We start from the raw sequence: 13,182 nt of genomic DNA on the forward strand, positions 1-13,182 counted from the left end.
CACATAGCTGTGTCTTTTTTTTTTCCCCGGTTAGTGTTGAACTGCTCACGCTTCAGTGGCTTTCGTAAAGTCATTTTGATGGAGATTTTTATTCCCCCCCCCCCCCCATCACCTTAAGTAGCTTGATACTGTTTCATCCAATGCTTTTCTCATTCATTCTTAAGTAAGGCTCTGTATTCTGATGTGAAGGTGGGAAAGAGCAATGTAATACCTGTCTGGAATTCCTTTTCTTCCTTGAAAATAACTCGGATGAAATGTTGCAGATGCAGTGTCATCTTCTTCCAGGCAATAGTTGACAACATGGTTGTTTTGAAAATGACAGAAGGGAGTTCTGTGTTTGAACTTTGAAAACCTTTTAAACTTAGGTGATTTCGAACAAGAAATGGACAGTCTAGCTATGTGGCATGGTTTATTAGAGTTAGAAGCAGAGAGGATTTCATACCATTTGTTTATTGGGGAAGGTTATTTGTTACTGATGCTGCTGCTTATCTACTAAAAGTACTACTTAAGGCCAGGGAAGGTTCTTGCCTTAGAATATGTTGTCAGGATGCAGTAGTAGGGGGACTGATAAAAAGAAATGTATTTCAACATTTGTTAAGACCACATCACATAGCAAAAATACTAAAAGTTCTAAGCAAGAGATTGTTTCATTAAAATCACTTTCAATATGAAAAGACTTAGGTTATTACATATAAATAGATGTAAAAAATAAACAAAACCAAAAAGCCCACTCCTACCCCCCCCCATCCCCCCCCAAAAAAAAAATCATAACAAAACAAACCACTATGATTCTTCCTTAGACCACCCACTTGCAGGCAAAACCCCACCAATTTTATATTTATCATAGTTCCTTTGACCTTTTAGTAATTTGTTCTTAAGTCTTGTAGGTTTAATGTGGTATTTTAGAGGACATGTTTAACCTTTGAACCATGTTATACTTTGGAATAAGTGCCCTAGAATTTTCAATATTACCCTTTTAAAAAGGAGCCTGTTCACATATTTTTTATGCAGGTTTTACTTGTAGTATTCATTTGTAAATTCTCTGCTCTCAAATGATTTGCCTTTTTGTCAGTAGGTGGATCAGTATCTTCTAACTTCATCCATGTATCAAAAGAACCACCATTCTAATTAGCTGTGCTTCTGTATTTGAAATTTTAAGGATTAGCTAGAGAAGCATGTAAGTTCTGAGGGGTTTTGTTGGTTTTGGTTTTCTTTTCCCTGTGCCTGGAAGAATAACATTGCAGAAATTAGATCACTATTGTATAAGCTGGACTTTACAGCAGATTGAGAGAGGTGATCTTTCCCTTCTCCTCAGCACCAGTGAGTAATCACATGGAGTAGTGTGTCCAGTTCCAGGCTTCTCAGTACAAGAGAGATGGGCATACTGGAGAGAGTCCAGTGATAGGCCACAGGCTGATTAATGGGCTGGAGCATCTTTCTTATGAGAAAAGGCTGAGAGACCTCCAACAATTTATTTAGCTTTGAGAAGGCTTGGGGGTGCAAAGAGGACAGAGCCACTCTTCTCAGTGGTGGACAGTGGTAGGACCAAAGTCATTGGGCACAAACTGAAACACAGGAGGTTCCCTCTGACCACCAGAAAACATGTTTTTACTACAAGGGTGCCTGAACACTGGCACAGGTTGCCAAGAGAGGTTGCAGAGTCTCCATTCTTGCAGACACTTGAAAGCCATCTGGAGATGGTCCTTGGTGACTGGCTGTAGGTGCCACCTGGTTGAGCAAGGGGCTTGGACCAGATGACCTCCAAAAGTGGCTTCCAACCTCAGCCATTCTGTCATTCTGTGACTTTTCAGTTTAGAAATTGTAACACTGGAATTTGTGATCTACTCAAAATACAGCTTCCTCGTAGTTTTTACAGTGTGGATGATGGTGGTCTCTTAAGAAGTGGCTATTACTGAGCCTTAAAAGTTACCCTTATAGTTTGTGCAGTCTTTGGCTGTTTGATGATGTCCTTAAGATGATACACTGCTATGAGTTACATTGTACTTTTCTTTCTAAAATTAAATATTTTTAATGAAGCAATTGTATTATAACTATTCCTTTATGAAGATTCCCAGTCTCCCAGACTGACTTTTCCTGCGACTGTAGTATCAAGAGAGGGTGAGGCTTTGGGAATTCCACCCCCACCCCCTTCCCCCCCCTCCACCCCTTTCACTCCCCCCCTCCACCCACCCCCCCCCACTGTAGTCGCCAATATTCTGTGTAAGCTATTGAAATAAGACAAGCAAGCAGTTGTTTTCTTCAGTAAGTAACAAAGGAAAGTTGATTAACCAGAATTATAACTGTTGGTGTTTCCATTAATTTATTCTTGTCTTTTTTGTGTATATGCAGAGCACAAAGTAATCATAGTGGGACTTGATAATGCTGGAAAGACTACTATTCTTTACCAGTTGTAAGTACATGAACTATTCTGTTCTTTCTGTTTACGTTTTAATATTTGTCACTGCTTAATCATTGATAATTTAGCACTGCAACCTGATGAAATCTCTAGGGTTGTAGATCACAGTTTGTACATTAATATTATTTCTAAACAGAATAAGTAAGTAAAGGATAAGAGAAGGAACTACAGTGTTTTAGAATGCAACTGTAAATTGAACAGCAAAATTGTTCATAGAAGCACAAAGTGGACTGTAAATTCTTTGCCCGTCAAAGCCTGTCTTTATTTGTAAGCATAGAAATAATCCTTCCACCAAGAACTGCAGAGAATAGAAACATAGAATAGTTAGGGTTGGAAAGGAACTTAAGATCATCTCGTTCCAACCCCCCTGCCATGGGCAGGAACACCTCACACTAAACCATGTCACCCAAGGCTCTGTCCTACCTGGCCTGGAACACCACCAGGGATGGAGCATTCACAACTTCCCTGGGCAACCCAGTCCAGTGCCTCACTACCCTTACATTAAAGAACTTCCTCCTTATATCCAATCTAAACTTCCCCTGTTTACGTTTTAACCCATTCCCCCTTGTCCTATCACTACAGTCCCTGATGAAGAGTCCCTCCCCAGCATCCCTATAAGCCCCCTTCAGATACTGGAAGGCTGCTAATGAGGTCTCCACGCAGCCTTGTCTTCTCCAGGCTGAACAGCCCCAACTTTCTCAGCCTGTCTTCATACAGGAGGAGCTCCAGTCCCCTGATCATCCTCGTGGCCCTCCTCTGGACTTGTTCCAACAGTTCCGTGTCCTTTTTATGTCGAGGACACCAGAACTGTACACAATACTCCCAAGTGAGGTCTCATAAAGGAAGAAAACTATTTTTAAGTTATTGAAAATTCTAGCCATTCTGCAAAAAATCCCTAAATGTTTCCAGTGTCTCCTGATTCCAGTGTCTGAAATTTGTGGTGAAGGATTCCTCAAAATAGTATTTCATCTTGCCAAGCTCTTACCTTAAGCATTTTCAATAGCATCATTGCATCCAAATCTTGCCAGCATTACAATATGTGTGATAAACTTAAGAATATTGGCAGGAACATAATTACTGTTGTAATTGTGGAAAAGGAGGAGGATGTAGCAAAGTTCGTATGCATATATTTGCATTTGAAAGCAGCAGGGAATATTTTCAAGAAAAACTTTTCTAAGCACTTTTGTCAAAGCTTAAAGGGAGAATAAAGACATGTTTAGCAATGTAAACAAACAGTCCTTTGGAATTTTTTTAAATGCTGAATTACAAAGTTGACTGCTCTAATAAAATTACATTCTGATTTATATTTTGCACAATTTAATGTTCCCCTCCTTTGGGAACTTTAGCATAGCGACTATTACATTGAAACAAGTGCATTTTAAGTATCAGTTAAAGAATGCCCTTTAAAAAGAGGACATTTCCTAAAACACAGATGATTATCCATTTGTTATAAGCCTTTTTAATGTGCTTATTTTTCATTGCTGATGTCTTCAAGCATGTCTACAGTCTCTGCTACGAAAGCATGCTAGAAATTGCCAACCACAGTTTTTAGTCCAAATTCAGATTGAATGGATCTTTTTACTGAAGAGCTGCTCTTAAATATTTGCTTAATTTCTATAAAAAAATTGATTTATAGCTTCTTGAAGTATGTGTAGTTTTTTAATCTCTTTTTTTCTGTCAAAGTTACATAAATTTACTTTTTTCTAGAACAAATTTGTTGTAACTGAGTTGTGACAAGCCTTGTGAATTTTACTGGCAGGTCTTTATCATGTGATATTTTCTCCTTTAGCTTAATGAATGAAGTGGTTCATACTTCTCCAACAATAGGAAGCAATGTAGAAGAAATAGTGGTGAAAAACACTCATTTTTTAATGTGGGATATTGGAGGACAAGAATCATTGCGGTCATCGTGGAATACCTATTATTCAAACACAGAGGTATGAGAAGCTACTCTACAAATACAATGTTTGAAAGTATACTTATTTGTTAGAAATTTTGGTAAATTTCTAGTAAGATTTCAGCTTTAATGTTTTTAAATCTTTTTGAGGGAGAATAAACCCCAAAATTGTAAGGTGTGTCTGGTTTGCAGCCAGTTTTCTGGTAATATGTGAAGTATTTGATGTGTATACTTTACAGTAATGTTGTTTGATCTGACAGTCAAATTATATCAAAATCCATTTCAGATCAAACAGGGATTTTTGCATGCTTTTCAAGTAGATTTAAAAATTTTGCCATATACCTTGCAAATTTGGTGTGGATTTGCAGTGTGTTATTTAACTTCTGTACATCTAGTGTGAAATATTTTTGAGGTAACAACTGTTAAGGATGAGAAATGAAGCTTATTATAAGCAGCAGTATTTTTAAAGCTCATCAGCTTGTGGCTTTTATCCAAAGGATAAAGGGAAGTCAGTACTGTGCAGTACTCATGTGGTACTGGTAAAACTGCCATTGCTGGAAAGGTTATAAGCAGAACTCAGCAACACTTGTCCTCTGGAGGTTTGCTTTTTTTGCCAGCCTTCTTGATGCCAAAAGGTTATCAACACAACATACACACAAATCTCTGTACCCTCACACTGAGACTTCTACATTGATGTAAAAACTTGCAGATTTCACTTCTTATGACCTCTGCTAAAAGCAGGTCTCTTGTACATATTTCTCATTATATAATCATTCTGTCCTCCTGTAAAGTGAGGTTTTCTGTCCTGTGTCCCATTTTGAGAGGACGAAGATGAGTGATCCAGCCCAGATGTTCAGAAACTTTTTGCCTGCTGAAAGCCTGGCAATGACATCTCAACCTTTATCTCTTATGTTTTAAACTTATTTTTATCTAGACAAGTATGGCTACATCTAAGACACGTGCATATTTATGAGGGTGAAGAGACTTCTGCCAGCAGTATCTGGTATAATAAGTTTCTGACACTTGCCCATTGAGAATCTTTATTTTGGAACTTGGGGAGATGCATGTATTAGGGTTTTGGGGTGGGTTTTTTTGATCCTTTTGTGATGTTCTTGTCGTATCCTGGCTAGTAAGTGTTTGAAATCCAGTGCTTTCTAGCACTTGGAAAGAACTTTCACTTAGAAGCTTTGTCTGTTGGAAACAGTTGAGGAAGAAAAGCTGTCTGTTTAGTATGCTAATCCTAACCTCGCCAATATGAATAATTACTTTATTGTTGTTCCTCATCTGCTTAGATGTCTCAGAGTCACAGCAGCATTAAATTGACTTTATTTTTCATACTTTGTGGTAATTTTCAATGGGTAATGAATCTCCTTAGTTTTATAAAGCAAAGTGATTTGGAGCATATGTTGGAAGATTATAGCAGTTACTTCTGATGCTTTTTTTTTTTTTGTTACTGTCTCTCTTTCCTCTCTTTCCTTATCTGTAAATCGAAACAATCTAAACAAAAACTTTGCAGTTATGTAAAAATCCCACAAATAAGCTTTTCAGTGCAAACCTGTCCTAACTAATTTAAACTTGGTAAGGCTAATTCTGCATTCTGTTTTAAGAATTGGATCATATTCTTACAGAAGGGATGTTGAGGCAGGCTTACATACACGGGATTTGAGGGAAAAGCAAATGAGAGGAATGTAATCTCCTTTGGTTCCTCTCCAATGTAGCATGTGTTAACTGTATTTATTTATTTATTTAATTTTATAGTATATATATATATATATATATATATATGTAATTTTCATCAGAATGTACTTTATCTCCCTACTCACTCTTCTTACCTACGATGCTGTTAGTGTTGCTTGGAGTACATTCAGCAGGGCAAGTGTTGAACACTGATCAGTTGTAATGGTTTGTGTACAAATACTGTTGTGTAATGTTTACAAGCATTTCTATTTCCTCTCCAGTTTAAGGCTATAAAATAGAAGATCTAAAATGGGGGATAGAAAGAGTGGGGTAAGAAAGTGGTTTTCATATCAGTGAGAATTGCTTCCCATCAGAGATTTGCTGGACCAAACCTAGCAGTGTCTCAGGATTCGCAAGTAAATGGCCATGAGAATCCCATGCCTAGCAGGAGCAATAAGGGTGAAATCACTGCTGTAGCCGTCTCCAAGTGCCTAGGTGGAAGACTGCAATGTTGTGAGAGGCCAGCTTGCACGGGCCCTTCGCAAAGGTTAAGGTGTTGTGCAACAACGTAATGCTAAACCCTACAGGCTCATAGCTTTCTGAGGTCTACTTTGAAGCAACATTTTTTAAGCCTGTGAGTAACATGATGCTGAATTGTTAAAAATGCTTGTTTAAGAATAGGTAATTTCAATTTCAGTTTCCTAGCTTTCTGAGTATGCAGGTAGTAGTGGACAGTAATAGCTGCTTTCATTGATTACTGTGTAGCAAGTTTGTCATCCACATTTTAAACGTAATCCACTATGTGTGGGTGCTTTTGGTACCCATGTTACTATTATCTTAGGTTGTAGGGCCTGAAAATCCACCGAGGAGATTTAACCATGGTATGTGAATGTAGACCTTAATATCAGTGCTGAAATATACAAGCACAATTTTATTTTTTTTTTCATAACCATAGTTTTCATGTATGATTCACAAGACTCTAGCAAGAGACTGTAACAATAATGCTCTTATTCTGTTTTCTGATGTGCTCTGAAAGTCTAGCTCTCTTACATAGGAAGACTTGTGGTTAGTGGTCTCTTGAAAACATACTTTCTGTAATTTACACTTTGTACTTACATACTGTGCTATTCTTTTTTTCTCCTAGTTCATCATTCTTGTTGTTGACAGCATTGATAGAGAGCGACTTTCTATAACAAAAGAAGAACTTTATAGAATGCTGGCTCATGAGGTATGGTGGGGAGTTGGGCTAATAGTTCCGTTGTGAAAATCAGGTAACATTACATGCTTCTTATGTTAACAAAAAAATATACTGTCACAAAAAACTTTCTGAGCCTAGCATGTTGGTCACATTTTAAAACCATATAAATTATAAATAAAGAGGAACATTATTATGAAGCACTCTTCTGATAGGGCTTGCGTGATTATAATCATGTGTGATTTACAAGTCAAACTTATAAAATATCTTGAATTTCATATTAATGTAACTGGATATTACAGTTCACCACACCCTTTCGTCTTTCAGCTAAATTGTTAAAATTCTAAGAAACTATTTGCAGTTGGTAACCTGATTGCTGATCTTAGAAAATCAGCAATTCCATTTCTTTCTTGTTTGTTTTAATCCTGTTTCTTAAAATTAAGGAGCGTGTGTAATACTATGGATAAATTAGCGTCAGTTCAATTTTCTTCTGAGTTATTTTGCTTGTAGTTTTGTATTGAGGACTGTCCAACACTTTGCCAACTCCCTTAAACATCCTAAAATAATTTCTACATTGGATTAGCTAAAGTACATTAAAGCCTTCTGTGATGACTCTCAAAGCTAAATTAGGGGGTTTAAGTCTAAATAACTTCCTTGATTTTTTTGAAGGAAGATTTTTTAATACAACGCAAGTAATTCTGTTGAGCTCATTTCTTGGAGAGATTTTCATTGAATGAGTTTTTACTTCTACAGTTAATGTAGGTTGGGTCTGGTAGAAAGGAGCAAATACACGACCAAAAATGGGGAAAAGATGACTTCTTGCGGAGAAGTTTTCCCATGTAGTGTATTAGTTTCCATGTAGTTTATTTATGTTACATGCTCTTAAGAGATTGTGATATCTTGAAAATAGTTGGTAGGCCTAGACTGGACTGCTTGTAGGAGTGAATTTTCAACTGTTGACCTTAAAGGTTTGGTGGTTACGGGTTTGGGTTTTTTTCTGGTTTTGTTTTTCTCCTGATGAAGAAATAGTTTTAAAATGTAATGAAGTGTGTTGAACACTTTTAATTAGAACTGTTGTTTTCCTGATAATTGTATTTCTTTACCCTTCTGCACTCCTAAAGGCATACACCCCAGTTACTATCTTACTGTTGTGTAGAATATTTTATTTCTGTACAGAAGCAAACCAACTTTTTATTAGTTTCTGTTTCTACTGAAGCTGCTGCAGCATTATTAGAGCTCCTTTTCTGTGACAATAGGATAAAACTTCCAAGAATGTAGGTGCCTTTCTTAAATTATTATTGTTTTAACCACTACAGAACTTGTTTAATGAAGTTGAAAGTAATTTCAAGGGAATGATAACTGGCAGGCTTTTCCATTTGAATAGTATCTAATGTAGATTTTGGAATGTTCTTCCAGTGATAATTGTGCTGGCTGGCTGATTTTATACCTATTATGAATACTTTAAATTGCTTTTAGGATTTACGGAAGGCTGCAGTTCTCATCTTTGCAAACAAGCAAGACATGAAAGGTTGCATGACAGCTGCGGAGATATCTACATACCTCACCCTCAGCTCCATAAAGGATCACCCATGGCACATTCAGTCCTGTTGTGCTTTGACAGGAGAAGGGTAAATGCTTACTGCTTAATGCAGTAATATGTGGTAAATGGAATACTGATTTAGAAGCCTGTTGATACCAGTGTGGATTTCCTGAAAGAATATGTTTTCTGCTCTTTGAAGTCAGAGGAGCATTTTGAATTTTTCTTTTCTTTATTGAATCTTGAGGGGAGTTTTTCATAGAGCAATACAAATCTGTATGAAGGTCTTTCAGCTTATTGTTAGAAAACCAAAACAAACCACAAAACCAAAGCCAGACAACACAGCACTCCCCCCAGTCCCCCATCCCCCAAATATGTAGCTGTTGGCATAGTTGTTTAATCTCTGTGTCTTTGTTTAAAGAAATAAGCCACTGTCTTCTTCCTTTACATTCTGATCTACCATAAGCTTCTAAGGTGGAGGGCTTGGTATGGATATATTTGTGTTTCTTGTTGGTTGGTCGGGGTTTTTGATAAGCATTCAAACAGAATTTTGATGAAAAGGTACATAGATCTGGCATAACCAAAATTATTACAAATATTAAAGCTTTTACTTGTATCTGATTGATGTAGCTAATTTGTAAATTTTTATACCTTATGACAGCAATTACTAAAATGGAAAGCTAAGCTTTCCTTAGATCCTTTGCCTGTAAAGATCAAAAAGCATTTTTGAATGCCTGTAACAAGTTGGGTAGTGTCTTGTTTATATAGTTTGAAGTGTGCCAGTTTTTCATCTTAATTCTTAAAGGCATCTTCTCATGCGTAATAGAGTTTTTTCAGCTGTTGCATGACCTTTACAATAACATGGTCTTGTGACATCTAAAGCAGTGAATAAACTGAGTATTTGGGAAGTGAAAGCATCTTCCTCACTTCCAGCATGCAGTATTTTCTAGTATAAGAAATGTCTTGTAGAGTGATTAGTAGTGTTCAGTTCCTTAGGGTGGGATATATTTGTAAGAATATATGGGGGTGGGGGGGGGGGGAGGGTTATTTAGTCTTTGGATTGTATTGATTGATTCACTGTGAGAGTTAACTTTGCTTTCATCTTACCCATTTTGCTAAAGGTGCTTCTGAGTATTTAGTGTATATAATAACTTAGATTTATCTTCAAACAAGTTGGCATTTTGAAGAAGTTTAAAATTAATGAATAAGAATTTTGGTTTAGGAGCATTGGCCATACTAGGCTGCTGCTTTCTTATTAGGGGGAAAAAAAAAGTAAGTCAATAATTGGAATACTTACATTGTGACAGTAGTGAGACCTACTCATATAACAATTTTTATAGTTAAATTGCTTAGCTGAATATTCCTTGGGAAGATCTGGCAGGTGTCTAGGGAGATTAGTTCTATGTGAGTGAAGCTAGCCACCTTGGATAGCTAAGTCTTGAATTACTTTACAAAGGTAAAGCTTAAAGGTAACGTAAACTAGGCAACTAGATCTCTAGTAAATTAAAGCAAAGTTAAAGGAAAGTCTGTCTTCTGAAGTGTAGGACTTTTAAATAAATACAAATTGAGTGAGTGGGCAGATTAAATTCCGTGCAATTTTGGTGCTGAATATAAACATTTTTAATTTTGTAATGGGATTTTGTAATTCTTGAAACACTGCCTTTTCATGAACCAATTCAGTCTGGCTAACCTGTCCTTTGTCTTTTAGTATTAGTTTGTAAAGGTCCTGCCTTCGAGTTAGCAGTCTTCCATGGGAAACCTGTAGAAAAACTTAATTGGTTCCATGAGTAAGCATATTAAGAATAGTGTCTTTTAGATTTACAAAGGGAATAAAATGGAATGCCAAGCTTCAATAAAATAACGTGCTTGACCACCTTCTTGTGGTTAAAACCTAAGTAGACTTAGTTTAAAACACTGTTTATTTTGTTCAGGTTTCAGTCCCAGTTCCAGCTGTTTTTATTTCTTTTAAGTAGATGTTTTTTAAACATCAAATCAAGTAGGAAATACTTTAAAGATGTTGGAATAGAACTAGTACCAATATAACATCTCTTGTCTTCCAGATTATGCCAAGGCTTGGAGTGGATGACTTCCCGCATTGGAGTGAGATAGCTGCTTTTCCTACACTTCCACCCTTAATCCCCCAAAAAAGAAGAGACTTCTATTTATCCTGTGAACATGTACATTTTTCTGTACTTCCAGCTGCTGAAGCAGTGACCATGTTTAATTTATATCAGCCAACCCTCAGGCTGTACTTGAATCAAGTGCAGTTGAACTGAAGTGCAAAGTATTTTCTTAACTTTTTTTTAGCACACTAATCTTCAACTGGATGATCATACGTGAATCTGGTTTTAAGCATTAAAATTCCTCTGAATATGTACTCTAACTTTTTCAATGATAGCTTTTTAAACTGTTTTGTCATTGTCAATATTTCACACTTCCTCTTTCTAAATAGTTTATATAACTGACTAACTTAAATGAGCACAGTTTTGTTTAACAACAAAAAAAGTAGCGAGTTGTTTGACTTTACCCTGGCATAGCTTTAGCCTCTGAGGATAACCGTATCTCCAACTGGGCTTTCTGGAACATTAGCAGAGTCCTAGCCAGCTCAGGAGTTAATAGTTGTTCAGCATTTAAAAAATTGCATTCATGAGTTATAGTTAATATTGTGGTGGCTTTTAACCTGGTATATAATTGAACTTCTGCTTCAAAAGAAATCTATTTCATTCTTAGTTTCTGTGGTACATAGATCTAAGATATGATTCTTTTACTTGAAAATGCATCTCTACAGTGGTTAAAAATTTGTTAATAAGTGCTGGTTTAGTAATTTAGAGTTTGAATATATTTTTAAAAATCAACTTCTTGATAATTAAATTTGGAATCATGGCAGCCAGTGTTATGTATAGACTTACTGTAACCTGTTAAAATTTTTAAATACTGCATACATGAGCCTTCCTCACGTTTTCGTGAGAGTGCTGTTTCCTAAATGAATGCAAAATTAAAAGGGAAGCCAGATTTATAAACAGGACAGAGTCATGGTGCTATATCTGGAGACTTCAGAGCAAAGCTGATATTGATGTTTATTTACCTACTGTCAAATATGTTTTCAGATTCTGTTGCTGAGAAAATATTTTGCCTTAATTTTTGTTTTTAGTTTTATTTGCTGGAGCAGAGAACCTTTGATGGTGTTCAAATTAGGTCATTCACCTGAAATTTAGGAACTGAAAGTTGAAAAGGGAGAGAGCTTCCATTTGAAAAAACAGGTGGTGAAGGACTGGACCTAGTAACTCTTGAATCAATTGGAAGAGGATGAATGATGAAGTTAGATCTGTAATGGGAATCTAAATCTATGGATGAGGTTAATTGAGAACATTAGGCACCAAAAAAACTCTAACCACCAAATCTGAGAAAAAACAAACAAACCCACAAAACAGTAGTGGACGTAAAATAGTGAAATCCCAGCAGCGGTCAGGTATCTATCCTATATAAATGCTTGACAGACTTTACAAAAGCACCATTCTGCACTTTTGCATGCCTAAACCCCACATGGAGTCTAGTTACTAGAACCATTTTGCTAATTGACTGTAGGCCTTCAATGACAAAATGTTTTTGATGTAAATCTTGTTTTGATAATTCAAGCAGACTGAGTTTTCTTTAATAAAATTTTATGGTCTGTAAATTTCAATTTGCTTTCATTTTTATTTGAACAAAGCTTAATGAAATTTTAAAAGTTGTCCTAAGTGTTAAAGCAAAGACTTTGAATACACGTGGGAACAGTGACTGATTGAATGAAGTTGTGTATTAATGTTGATAAAAGTCACATTTAAGAGCGAGACTGTGTTGAGTGTCAAGTCAGTGCTCAGAAAACAGATAAAAGTATTGCTTAAAGAAGAGAGAAATGCAAGGCAAGGGTAAAATGTAGTCCTGAAAGTTCTTGCTCCGATATTCATGCTAACAACTGTTCTAATGTGTGAAAATAAGATTTGTTTTGTTGACAGGGAAGCAAATGATAAAAGAAAAAATAAAATGATGCTGTGAATGAGGTTTCTTGTTTGGTGACTTAATTTCAGTTTGTAATTCAAATTTATTTTTAGGTTTATGTAATTCAGAATGTAGTCTGGAATATTTGTACAAAGCACTGTGTGGGTGTATGGCCCTCTGATTGTTTTGGGGGAAAAAAAGCATGATTTTGTATTTAATAAAAAAAGGTGCAGTCTCTCACCTGAGGCAATACATCTAACTCTGATTAGGAGGAAATGGTCATGATGCATCTCTTGCATAGGGATATACCTCCTGAAACCCTTTATCTAAAGTTGCCTTCCTGAAACCATACTTTTTATCACATTTAAAAAACAAACCCAGAAAACTCACATCCTTGTTGGCTTTAGTTTCCTAAGATTATATAAATGAAAGCATATGTTAAAGGAAGAGAAAACTTTGTAGATACAATCCTACAAAATAAT

The 13,182-nt window shown here is 36.2% G+C and overlaps 1 protein-coding gene across 6 annotated transcripts in view; it reads left to right on the forward strand.

Moving 5' to 3' along the window:
- Positions 1–12,762, forward strand: part of ARL5B (ADP ribosylation factor like GTPase 5B) — a 20,231-nt gene extending 7,469 nt beyond the window's left edge. For all 6 annotated transcript variants that reach the window (XM_065666528.1, XM_065666531.1, XM_065666534.1 and 3 more), the window contains 5 exons: positions 2,350–2,410; positions 4,206–4,353; positions 7,135–7,218; positions 8,662–8,813; positions 10,783–12,762. In XM_065666528.1, the coding sequence (XP_065522600.1) occupies positions 2,350–2,410; positions 4,206–4,353; positions 7,135–7,218; positions 8,662–8,813; positions 10,783–10,831 (494 nt within the window). In that variant the 3' untranslated portion in view covers positions 10,832–12,762. The remainder of the gene's footprint in view (positions 1–2,349; positions 2,411–4,205; positions 4,354–7,134; positions 7,219–8,661; positions 8,814–10,782) is intronic.
- Positions 12,763–13,182: the final 420 nt, after the last annotated feature.

The sequence above is a fragment of the Lathamus discolor genome, chromosome 2 (genome assembly GCF_037157495.1).
Source record: "Lathamus discolor isolate bLatDis1 chromosome 2, bLatDis1.hap1, whole genome shotgun sequence".
Classification (NCBI taxonomy): domain Eukaryota; kingdom Metazoa; phylum Chordata; class Aves; order Psittaciformes; family Psittacidae; genus Lathamus; species Lathamus discolor.